The sequence below is a fragment of the Typopeltis vanoorti genome, chromosome 11, assembly GCF_054136105.1.
Source record: "Typopeltis vanoorti isolate ZY-2024b chromosome 11, IOZ_Tvanoo_1.0, whole genome shotgun sequence".
NCBI classification, from domain to species: Eukaryota; Metazoa; Arthropoda; class Arachnida; order Uropygi; family Thelyphonidae; genus Typopeltis; species Typopeltis vanoorti.
The window spans coordinates 97,979,242-97,992,176 of record NC_143559.1 but is presented as its reverse complement, the minus strand read 5'-3'; the positions used below and the strand labels follow the sequence as shown (position 1 = coordinate 97,992,176).

Sequence of the window (12,935 nt, the reverse complement as noted above, 5' to 3'; positions counted from 1 at the left end):
TAGCCAGTTTTACACAGTGTTTAGCTTTCTTACATTTGTCTCTGTATTCTCTAAGAGCACAAGCTGACTTATTTGCCAGGAACTTTTGATATGCTTTCTTCTTCTTTTCCTTCACTGCCTCTTTAACTTCCTATGTCCACCATGGAGTTCTGATTTTTCTATCCTTCTAGACAACCTCACCACATTCCTGTCTGATTAAATCAATCAATGTTTTCTTCAGAATTTGCCACTGAACCTTCAAGGTTTGGTTCCTGCTCTCAAACTCTTTCATTTTTTCTTGAATAATGTTTGTGTATTTTAGTCTCTATTTCACATCTGAGAGCTGCTCAACTTTTATTTGCTTTAGAGCTTTCTTACGTGTTCTTCTTTTCAATATGAAATTCAATTTTATCCTGCTCAAGACTAAATGGTGATCACTTCCAATTTCAAATCCTCTGTGCACTCTGGTGTCCTGCACCAGGGAGAAAACATCACTATTGACAATATCATAGTCAATGAGACTTTTCTTATTCCTTGCCTCTTCTCTCCATATGAATTTGTGCACATTTTTATGTTGAAACATGGTGTTAGTAATAACCAGTCCATGTCCTGAGCAGAAATCCAACAGGTATTTGCCATTATTATTAGCTCTGCTCTTTTCTCCAAATTTTCTCAAAACATTTTTGTATGTCTGTCAATCATTTCCTACTCTGCTATTTAGATCCCCAATAAGGACCAACTTTTCATATTTCTTTGTATCAGTTTCTTTCTCTAAAACGTTAAAAAATTCTTCCACTTCTACCTTAGTGGAATCTTCTGTGGGATCATAGGCACAAATAAGTCTCATTGTCCAGTTCCTCATTCTGATATTTGGTGTTGAATACTATAGCTATATATGAAGCTATAACTATAGCCTTATATATACACAAACATTATATTGCTCAGAAACATTTCACGAGTTTTTGTCTTTTTAGTTTAGTCACCCTGTTATGTTGATCTGGTACTTATTCAATTCCTCAGCTAACTCCATTTCTTTGCCATTCAGGCTGCTTATGTTGATTATACCATTCTTGAACTCTTGTGATGTTGAGTTGGGGTGAGTTTCAGGATTTGTTTTGAGAAGTACTGAACTTTATAAGGCATTGTGTATCAAGAGTTAATTAAGAACTTAAATTATTTTTCAAAAGTGCATGCACGTGTTTGTCAGCTAGAAAGAACTGCTTCATCTAGACCAGAAATTCCCAAAGTGGTCATAGCAATCCCCAGGGCAAGTTTGAAGGGGAGTCTTTAGTCCCTAATAAAGCCAGTGAGGGTCGGTAAGATTATTTTAATGGTCTTTAAAGACCATTAAAAATATTTCCTTACAAAGATAATTCTTGAAATCTAGAATTGGTATATGAAACAAGTCGTTAACTCAGGCAGTCAACAAAGTGGCTTATCCTTGTGCACTTGAAAGTACATCAAATGTGTGCCCTGGGAACTAAATTTTTTTATTTAGTATCCAAGGATATTTTCATTTGAGTGGTCATTCTCAGTTTGCTTTTACAGCCATTGTTGTCATCAAACTTCAGTGCTATTTCCGGTGTCACTAGATTTTTCATTCTGCTGTGTTTGGGAGTGGATTATTCATTTTGTTGAAATAATTTCTTCCTGAAAACCCCTCATGATCATGTCTGACTCAAAAAAAGAAGTGTCGTGAATATTTGGTAGAATATTTAAATTTTGGATTTGCGCAATGTTTCATTACTTCTCCTCTTTGTTTGTTTATTACTTTTTTGTTTATTTAATGAAAGAAAACCCACATCTTTTATGTGAAAAAACGTTTAATAATGATGCTATGAAACCTTCAAAAATGAAAGAACATTAAAAAAAAAAACAGCATTTTAACTAAGTAGAGAAATTGAATGGATCTTAAAAATAATGGAGATCTAAGATTAGAACTAACAAATCATGGATTGACTATTTCCTCTCTTCTAAAAACACATGAACCTCACACTAACACTTACATGTGGTAAGTGTAGTGTTCGTTAAATTTTTTAATATGCATTACGAATCACAATTGGATGCATTTTCTAAAAAAAAAAATTGTTTATAAAATATATCAACTTGAAGCTGATTGTTCTTGGAGATCTTTGTTATTACTGAATTTTTAATGGGGGGGGGGGGGTCTCTGCCTTAAAAAGTTTGGTAACCCTTGTTCTAGACTATCAAATTATATTTGTGCAATTTAACTCATTTGAAGCCTTTTTAAGGTTCCATTAAACACAATGTAAAAAAACTGCATGTTTGCCCTTATGTGTAAACATTAATACTAACAATGAGAATAAGGAGTTAATACAACTTGTTATATTAACTGGTGCATTCATTAAATTTACTTTTATATTTGATAATTTTAGTGTTATATATTTGTAATATATACCAGTTTATTTAATGCATTAATAATTTTGTTTTATTTTTGTTATGTAGAAAATCAGTTGAATATATGTAGCTTTGCAGAAAATGAAGCATCAGCAATCATCAGTAGTGCTTTATGTCTGATAAGTCAGTTACACTTATCTTCAGAAGTATTTGTTGATGGTGTTGCCAATGGCCAAAAAAACAAACTAAGAGGACGACTCAAGAGAAGACCTGATGGAAGTATGGAAAGTGGATATGGATCTGGAGCTAGTGCTATTAATTGGAATAGAGTAAAATCTCAGCCAAGGATAGAGGATAAGCCCTCACCTGGACCTCCAGTAGCTGTTGTTCGTAATAACTTGAAGTGTCCTGAGAGTAGTCCAGAAAGTGGATATGGTTCTGCTAATCATCCTAGAACAAGTAGCACCAGTCCTTTAGATACAGAAGGAGATGGTACTAATCCATCCAGTGGTTCTAAACAGACTGATACAGTTTTCTTGTTTCCCGAACCTTCTCAGCAGTCAGATATAGATGATCATGGAGTGGAATTAGAAGTTTTAGATGAGGTATCAGAAATTGAAAGGGTAAAACGCATCGAATTTGATCCTAACAGGCAAGAAAAGGTAAATTTCATCTTTAATATCTTAAAAGAAATATTAGCATATGCATCTTTCATTTTGAAACTATACTTTATCATCAGTGAGTCAACATTTTTTTAAATTTTTTTATTATTATTTTTTTAAGCACATAATCATTTCACTTCATGTCGTCACTCAACTCTTATCAGACACTGTAAACTTGCACTATTGTGATCACTGCTCCAATTAATACCCTTTGTCATAAATTTCCATGGTGATTTAACTTCTAAACCTTTTAAAAACATTAGGGTTTTTTTTTTTTACTTAAGTATAAAGAGCTAATAAGCTTCATTTCGGCAATGAAAACATTACTTAAATTAAGGGGATATTAAATCCCACATAGTTTTAAAACCGAATAAGAAACTCAGAGATTGGAATCAGAGAGTTTCTTGCCGAATATAGTAAGCTATAAAGTATCGGCGACCCTAGCGTTAGCCAATGCAAGTGATCCTAGTACAATGCTGGGCAACTCGTTGCAGAAGTGGAGGGAGTTCAGATCGCTATTCTTAGGTATTTTCCATAATGTAAAAACACATTTCCTAGGAAATGTTGTATGCTGTTATTACATTATGGAGGGAGGTCATTACCCAGACCAGTTTCAGCCTTTTTTGAGGCTGAACTACGTACTAGGATCACTTGCATTGAGTCGCCGATACTTTATAGCTTACTATATTCGGCAAGAAACTCTCTGATTCCAATCTCTGAGTTTCTTATTCGGTTGTAAAACTATGTGGGATTTAATATCCCCTTAATTTAAGTAAAATTAGGGATTTTATTATCCTTAATAACTTTCATCACTATTTAGATTGATACCACTACTAATAGATCATTTTGAATTATTAACAAACTAGTCCCCTAAGTTAATAAATGCAAGTGTCAAAGATCTACATATTCAAAAAGAGGAAATTATAGCTAGGTTTTATGTCATTTCCTTCTTCACAAATACAGCTACAGAAAAAGTTCTAGCTCTCGTAAACGATAAATTATTGAAAAAAATCATGTCCTTATTAGCCTGGAGATTTTTTTTAGTAGTTTATAAAAAGTCACATCGCGTAAATGCCTTCCATTTTCAGCTTTACAAAGGCGAGCCCTTTCTGTGGCATTTCCATGACAGCTGTTAATGTTTCTGACTGTAGCTCCCTAATTTCTTCACAAATGTTCTCTTTCAGTTGTTGGATTGCCTGGAACTTATTCACATACACCCTTGCCTTCAGGTATCCCAATGGAGAACACAGTGCCCACAATCTTTTGCAGTCCAGTTTTGTCATTGTAGTGCATAGCTTGTTATTTTTTCAACCCAAAGTGTCATACTGAATTATCCTGCAAGATCTTCCCATCACCTTTATTAACTCTATCTCTTCTCAGTTTTGTGTCATTAGCATATAAATTAAACTTCAGCTGCTCCAGTATAGAGCTCTGCAGTGCACCACTTCTCTGGTCACCTATTCTCCTGGATTCTACTCCACCACATAATAGAGTAGAATTAAGGATTCACCTTCTTATCCATTTCAGTTTGCTCTAATTTACTTAATACATTTCTTTATAGTATCCTATCAAATATTTTTGCAAACTCTAACAATATCATAGCGAAACCATTTTTTTTTTATCCAACTCAACCATCACTTTATTATAAAAAGTGTGTAAATTACTAAGTCAGAACTCTACCCTTGGGGTGCTTAAGGGTCAAAGCTGTATAACTGAGAGGAGACCTCCACATAGCCTTTAAAGGAATGCGGAGAACCGACCAGGGCTTCTGACCTAATGTCCAATCCTCACCTTCTCGTGGTGCATCTTGTTGGGTATCTACTTGGATACTGAACGAACGAGGATGGGCTGGCAATTTGGGATTTAGCCTACCAAATTGTATTCTTATTGATTAAACCAAAATAAAAAAAAATGATGGTACAACATGACAAAATTTCATGCCGGCGGGGGCGTCGCCCGGTTAAACAAGGCCCCCGTTGTTTTCGCCAGGGAACCAGGGCGAACAGCGAAAAGTCAGCTACTGGAACAAATCTGAAAACAAACCTCAACTCAACATCACCGGAGTTAAAGATCGGTACTATCAACGTAAGAAGCCTGAATGGCAAAGAAATGGAGCTAGCTGAGGAATTAGATAAGTACCAGATCGACATAATAGGGGTGACTGAAACAAAAAAGACCAAAACTGGTGAGATCTTTCGGAGCAATAAATACAAAATGTTATATTCAGGCAATGACGATCAAGGAAAAGAAGGAGAAGCCATGGTATTCAACACAAAATACGAGGCTAATCGTCTTGAATGGCAGTCAGTCTCAAGTAGAGTAATGTGGGCAAATAAGAGAATGGGGAACTGGACAATGAGACTTATTTGTGCCTATGGTCCCACAGAAGGTTCTACTAAAGTAGAAGTGGAAGAATATTTTGAGGCTTTAGAAAAAGCAACTGACACAATGAAAAATGAAAAGTTGATTCTTGTTGGGGATCTAAAGCAGAGTAGGAAATGATTGTGAGACATACAAAAATATTTTGGGAAAATTTGGAGAAAAGAGCAAAGCTAATCATAATGGCAAATATCTGTTGGATTTCTGCTCAGGACATGGACTGGTTATTACTAACACCATGTTCCAACATAAAAAATGTGCACAAATTCACATGGAGAGAAGAGGCTAGGAATAAGAAAAGTCTCATTGACTATGTTATTGTTGATAGTGATATTTTCTCCCTGGTGCAGGACACCAGAGTGTACAGAGGATTTGAAATTGGAAGTGATCACTATTTAGTCTTGAGCAGGATAAAATTGAATTTCATATTGAAAAGAATAACATGTAAGAAAATTTTAAAGCGAATAAAAGTTGAGCAGCTGTCAGATGTGAACTGTAGACTAAAATACGCAAAGATTATTGAAGAAAAAATGAAAGAGTTTGAGAACAGGAATCAAACCTTGAAGATTCATTGACAAACTCTGAAGAAAACATTGATTGATTCTGCCAGAGAGGCATGTGGTGAGGTTGTCTGTAAATATAAAAAAATCAGAACTCCCTGGTGGACACAGGAAGTTAAAGAGGCACTGAAGGAAAAGAAGAAAGCATATCAAAAGTTCCTGGCAAATAAGTCAGCTTGTGCTCTTAGAGAATATAGAGACAAATGCAAGAATGCTAAACACTGTGTAAAACTAGCTAAACAAAAGTCATGGGAGGACTTTGGCAAGAATATAGAAAATAAATATCAAGAAGGTGGCAAAATATTCTGGAGGTTGTTGAAGAAGCTTAGGAATGGAGGAAAGAGTGCTGTAAAAGGAGTTAGAGATGATAAAGGTGACATGAAAACGGTAGAAAAAGATATCCTTGAAATATGGAGTAATTACTTTGAAAAACTGCTAAATGAAGCAAGCAGTGATGACAGCACAGTGGTAAAAAACACTGACAAAGGCATGCAGTCAGGAATGCATATCCATACTTGAAGTAGAAAAAGCAATCAAAGGCTTGAAATGTGGAAAGGCAGCAGGAGCAGATGATATTCGACCAGAAATGCTGAAGTACGGTGGTATAAAAGTCTTACAGTGGCTGCACTGCATAGTTCAAAAAGCCTGGACAGAGGGACGAATTCCCGATAATTGGAGTAGAGCTCTAATAGTACCTATATATAAAAAAGGGAAATAAAACTGAATGTGAGAATTATAGAGGTATTTCCCTACTGGGTGTTCTTGGCAAGATCTATGCAAGTATACTTGAGAAACGGTTCAGAAGAATTGTGGAAAAAAAGCTTTTTGAAGAACAAGCTGGATTCAAGCCAAATAGAGGCTGTCAGGAACAGATCTTCACTTTACGACAAATAGTCGAGAAAGCATGGGAATATAACAAAGATCTGTATTTAAGTTTTGTCGATTTGGAAAAGGCATATGACAAGGTTCCAAGAGAGAAGCTATTCAATACACTACAGTTATATGGTGTCAATGGGGCATTATATCAAGCAATACTTAGTCTTTATTTGAATTGTAAGTCAGCAGTTAGAATGGAAGGAAGTACAGGAAGATGGTTTAATGTTAAATCTGGTGTGAGACAAGGATGTACATTATCCCCTCTGTTATTCATTATCTATATGGATCACATTATGAAGGAAAGTGGTATTAAATATGATATCAAAATTGGAGATGTTAATGTCAGTTCTTTGCTTTATGCGGATGATGTTATACTTCTAAATAAATCCGCTACAAGTCTACAAGATTCTCTGACTAAATTGAATAACTGTTGTAATAGATATGGTATGAAGATCAGCAATAAAAAGACAAAGACAATGAAAATAGGCAGAATCATTGAAAATGTCAACTGTGTTGTGAATGGAGAACCTGTGGAACAAGTAAAACATTTCAGCTACTTAGGCACGATTTTTACTGAAGATGGTAAATTAAATATAGAAATAGACAACAGAATCAGCAAAGCTGGTATGGTGGGAAGTCAAATGAATAAATTCATATGGAATAAGAGAGAAATTAGTCGGAACACTAAATTAGCTGAATACAAGACAGTGTTCAAACCAGTTTTAACTTATGGATCTGAGAGCTGGGTCAGAAGTAAAATACTTGACCAAAGACTAGAGACCCCAGATATGAGAGTCCTGAGAAAGATCAGGGGCATGAACAGGTGGCATCAATGGCAATATCATATTAAAAAGGATATTAGGAAAGAACTTGACATTGTCTGCGTCCAGGAATGCGTCAGCAGAGCTAATCTCAGGTGGTTTGGTCACTTAAATAGAATGGGAGGCAGGAAAACGACCCAGAGGAAGACCAAGATATAGGTGGATTGATACGGTACAAAGTGCCTTAGACGATAGAAATATAAGATCTGATAATGTTGGAGTCTTGACAAGTAACAGACTGATTTGGAGAAAAATTGTAGATAGGAAGTTAGTAATGATATAATTTTTTCATGTAGTACTATCATATCCTGTACACCCCTTGAGGGTACATGGCAGGAATTTGATGATGATGATGATGAATATACATAGTTCAATGAAGTTAAAATTTCATGATCATGTCAATAGATTTCTTCTAAACTGATCTATTATTTACCAAATTCATGATTTGATCAGTTGTTACATTTCAATATTCTAAAATATATTAAGTTTAAATGCTAGAAGAAATTCATATTAGAGGCTTAATGGAATGAAACAGCACTGAGAAAGGATTAAAAATATTATTTAATTCTTCCAGTCATGGAAGAATTAAATGCTTTTGCTTCAAATGCTTTCAACACCTCTTTAATGTGTTAGGCTCAATTGCCAAGCAACTTTATATAAACCTAATTAATGTCATCATAGGGCATTTAATTCTATCTACATGATTTTGCTGTATTGTCTAAGTGTGTGTATTCTCCAGCATGTTTGGTTTTTGGAATGAAAAATCTTGAGTTTCCTTATAAAGGTTCTTTACATCCTAGATCAGATGCATACCAAGATCTTTCCAACCACAGGTCATCGTTAATACTGACTGAGTCATTGAGGCATTTCTTCAAATGCTTATTTTGATAGTCTGTTCATCTCTCATTCTATTTACATTGCCATACAGTTAAAATTAGCTCTACTATTATATATTATTAAATATTAGTAATACTAAGTTCTTTTAATACAAGAATTCTGAGGAAAACTTTCAGTGAAGTTTTCCTCAGAATTCTTTGTTATCTGTGTTTTGAATCCTTAGATCATTTACTTTATTTCTAAACCAACATTCAGGCCTGTATTAAAATTGGTTTGAACAATGCCTTGCATGCTGCTAATTGGTGCTTGATGATTCTTCTCCCTCATATGAATTCATTCAACTAGCTTCTCACCTGCAAGTGTTAGTTAGCTAATAATCTATTTTTATATTTAGTCTGCCATCTTCACTAAAAATTGTTCTTAAATAATCAAAATGTAACCAGTTCTACAGGTTCATCACTGAAAATGCAGTTCATATTATTTTCTGTTTCACTACCTTTTTCACAGTTTACTTTTCTTACTGCTGATTTTCTTATCACATTTTTGTCACACCACTTATTTAATTTGACTGAAGTCCTTACAAACTTTACCAGCTGATTTATTTAAGAGGATTATGTTATTTACATACAGTAAAGAGCTATGTTTAATATTATTATTATTATTATTATTATTATTATTATTATTATTACTACGGGCTACTCCAGGAGTCCTTAGACTCATCGAGGGAGGCCCTAAACATCATGTTCACACAGCTGTTCAACATTCTCACAGTATCTATCATACCTTGCCTTGAACTCTCTCACTGTCATAGCACCCACAACAGACTCTGGCAGCTTATTCCACTCATTTACCACTCTAAAAGTAAAGAACCCAGCTCTAACACTCCTGCTAACCACGCTCTTGCCCAGCTTCCATGGGTGTCCCCTAGTTCTCCCATAACCAGTCCTGATCTCAAAAATATCATCTGAATTAATCCTATAGAATCCTTTTAGCAATTTGAATGTCTCAATCATATCTCCCCTTTTCTGCCTATCAACTAGTTTCTGCAACCCACAAATCTTCAACCTGTTCTCATATGGTTCATTCCATAGACCTGCTATCATCTTAGTCACTCGCCTCTGGATCCTCTCAACCTCCTCCCCATCAAGAAGGAACCGAGGTGACCAAATCTGGGCACAGTAGTCGAGATGAGGTCTTATCAGGGCTCGGTACAGAGGTACAATAACTTGTTTTTCTCTGCTCGTCAAGGTATTTTTCAACAACCAAGTGAGTTGATGAGCTGATTTAGCTACTTTCGCAATGTGCCCCCTAAACTTCATCTCCCTATCCACCAACACTCCCAAGTCCCTGGCCTCATCAATCTCTTGGAGTACAGTTCCACCAATGTGGTATACTGCTGCTAATCTTTTCACTCCGAAATGCATAACCTTACATTTTGTCACATTAAATTGACATCCATTCTCCTTAGTCCAGAACTCCAATCTATCTAAGTCATCTTGAGGGACTTTGGCATCTTCTGCATTCACTATTGCCCTACCCAACTTTGCATCATTAGTGAACAAATGAACTGTCCCACTTAGACCCTTCCCTATATCGTTAATGAACAGATTAAACAGCAGTGGTCCAAGAACAGAACCCTGTGGCACACCACTAGTCAAAAGCCTTTTTTTTGGACTCTACTCCTGAATAAACTACTCTTTGATATCTCTCCATCAACCACCCAGCTATCCATCTCACCAACCCTATATCCATTCCCATATGTTGTATTTTACGGATTAGAATTCCATGCGGTATCCTGTCAAATGCCTTTGCCAGGTCCAGCAGTATCACTGTAAACCCATTTCCCTTATCCAGTTCAGCCGTCACCTTGTTATAAAACTTGAGCAAGTTACTGAGGCATGATCTACCCTTCACAAAGCCATGCTGTCCTCTGTACAGTATCTCATTTTCATCAATCCATTCCTGTATTTTTCCCTTGACTACTTTCTCCAAGACCTTGACAACGACTCCTGATATGCTGATCGGTCGGTAATTTGCAACCATAGTCTTGGATCCTCCTTTATGCAGTGAAACTATTTTCCCCTCTTTCCACGCCTTCGGGACTAAGCCAGACCCGAGACTCAGATTAAACAACATGGTCAAGGGCACTGATAAATCATTAGCCGCTTCATGCAAGACCCGTGCTGGTATACCATCCAATCCCACAGATGTATTCACATTAAGGTTCTGTAATAGACTATTCACCTCCACTTCATTCATCACAATTCTCATATAAACTAATGGTTCCTTCATTTTTTCAACGTCACCACCTGGATGATATACTTTTGCAAAGTGCGCGCTCAGTAACTCCACTATATCGACTGGTTCAGTGAACTCTTTACCATCGTCATCCCTTAAAATCATTTTGCCATGTACAGTTTTTTTCTTGCTTGCAGCATATTGAAAGAACTGTTTGGGATTCTCTTTTGCTTGCATAGCTAGTTTCCTTTCATAATCGGCTTTTGCTGTTTTTACCATACTCGTTACCCTTCTGGCCTGTACTTTATACCGTTCGTGTGCCTGCAGGTCACCCCTTTCTTTAAATTCCCTCCATAGTTGTTTCTTTTTTTGCAGCTCAAGCTTAATGGTGTTATTCATCCATTTAACCCCTCCTTGTTTCACTATTCGGACCTTAGGTATACAATCAGCCATAACCTCCTGTAAATGCTCTTTGATAACTTCCCATGCTCTATCGACGTCCAGCCCTTTGCAGTTGTACATGTCATGGCACTGATCCAAGCAATCTCCTAAGCTTGTCATACTTGCCAGCACGGTAATTCCACATATACCCTGTCTTAATCACAAATTTCACACCATTAGCCACCTCCCAGGTCAAGACCTTATGATCACTCTCACCAATAGGCGGCAACATGGTCATATTCATTACAGTCAAATTCTCAGATACTATTACCAGGTCAAGCACTCTCACACCCCTAGTATTTTCAATTACATGCTGTTTCAGATAGTTATCCCTTAATAATTGAATAAAATCCATTTCCTTCCTCACATGTGTCCTCTCCTCCTTCCAATCAATGTTACCATAGTTGAAATCCCCCATAATAATTACCCTCCTTCCACTCATATCATCAATTTGTTTATGCATACCATCTCCACCATCTATTCCATCACCTGGTCTATAGCAGCACCCAACTGTATATTTTATTCTGCCAGTGTCAATCTCACACCAAATAGCCTCAAATGAGCTCCTTTCACTATCCTGCAATACTTCAATTCTCCTTGGCTGCAGTTCATCAGCTATCATCAATAACACCCCTCCCCCAATTTTATTCTCTCTGTCCCTCCTAAACATACTATAACCTAAACATTCTATCCCACTAACTATATCATCTTCCGTCAGCCATGTTTCACTAATGCCAATAACCTGTGGCCAGGAAGAGCCAATCAAGGCCAAAAATTCTTCCTTCTTGTTCCTAATACTTCTGGCATTAGTATACATGAATTGCAGTGTTCCCTTTGTCCCACCCCTATCTTGATACGTTATTCTAAATATCCCATTCCCATTTTTTGTCCTTATTGCTGGCTCAGGTACATTATATACATTTTTACACTCAACTGTCTCACTGATGTCTGGATATCCACTTCCCCCCCCTTGGTAGTTCTAGTTTCCCTGGTTCTGCACATCCATTTTCACTTCATTCAGCAACACTTTTTCCAGTCTCCGCACACCAAGTCCATTCAAATGCAGGCCATCCATCTTGTATAAGTCCTTTCGCCCATCAAACTCATTCCACACATCCACGAATTCCACACCACACTGTCCGCATAACCTGCGCATAATGTCATTTGCGATTATGGCCCTCCTTCTAAACTCCTCTCTGTCATACCGCGGTAACAGACTCACCATTCTAACTCTGTCACTCTTTTCTTTCGCTACCTCATATTCTTTAATGAACATAATGTTAAACCATAATTTATGCAGACCACCATTTACTGAGATCGATGTTATAATAACAGTGGAAACAGTATACAACGTTACCTTACACCTGATTCAACATCTACCTTTTTCCTGTGCCTCCTTCAATTCAAATGCCTGTTTGCAACTTAGTAAGCTACATGTCGTTCTCTATAAGCTTCCAATGTAGCTCATCATATGCTTTATTTTTTTATTTTTTCAGATGAATGAAACTTAAAAAGGTTCTTATTATGTTCCCATGAATTCTCGACTATTTGTTGTCAAAAAGTCATGGTCACAAAGTCAACAACTTTGCAACATTAGCAATCCATGTTTGTCCTCAACTCAGTTTTTAATCTAGTTTTTCTTAGTCTTTTTTAAGTATGCCTAAATAAATCTTTCTGGAACACTCAGAAGAGAAAGTCTTCTATAATTCTCACTTTCAGTTTTATTTCCCTTTCTGATATACCTAGTCTAGCCATAAATACTGTTACAACTTGAACAGTGCATA

At 36.4% G+C, this 12,935-nt stretch overlaps 1 protein-coding gene across 1 annotated transcript in view; it reads left to right on the top strand.

Moving 5' to 3' along the window:
• LOC150101867 (uncharacterized) overlaps window positions 1-12,662 on the top strand; it is a 117,667-nt gene extending 105,005 nt beyond the window's left edge. The window contains exons 8-9 of the mRNA XM_090399918.1: window positions 2,446-2,999; window positions 12,648-12,662. Coding sequence (XP_090256044.1) covers window positions 2,446-2,999; window positions 12,648-12,662 — 569 coding nt within the window. The remainder of the gene's footprint in view (window positions 1-2,445; window positions 3,000-12,647) is intronic.
• Window positions 12,663-12,935: the final 273 nt, after the last annotated feature.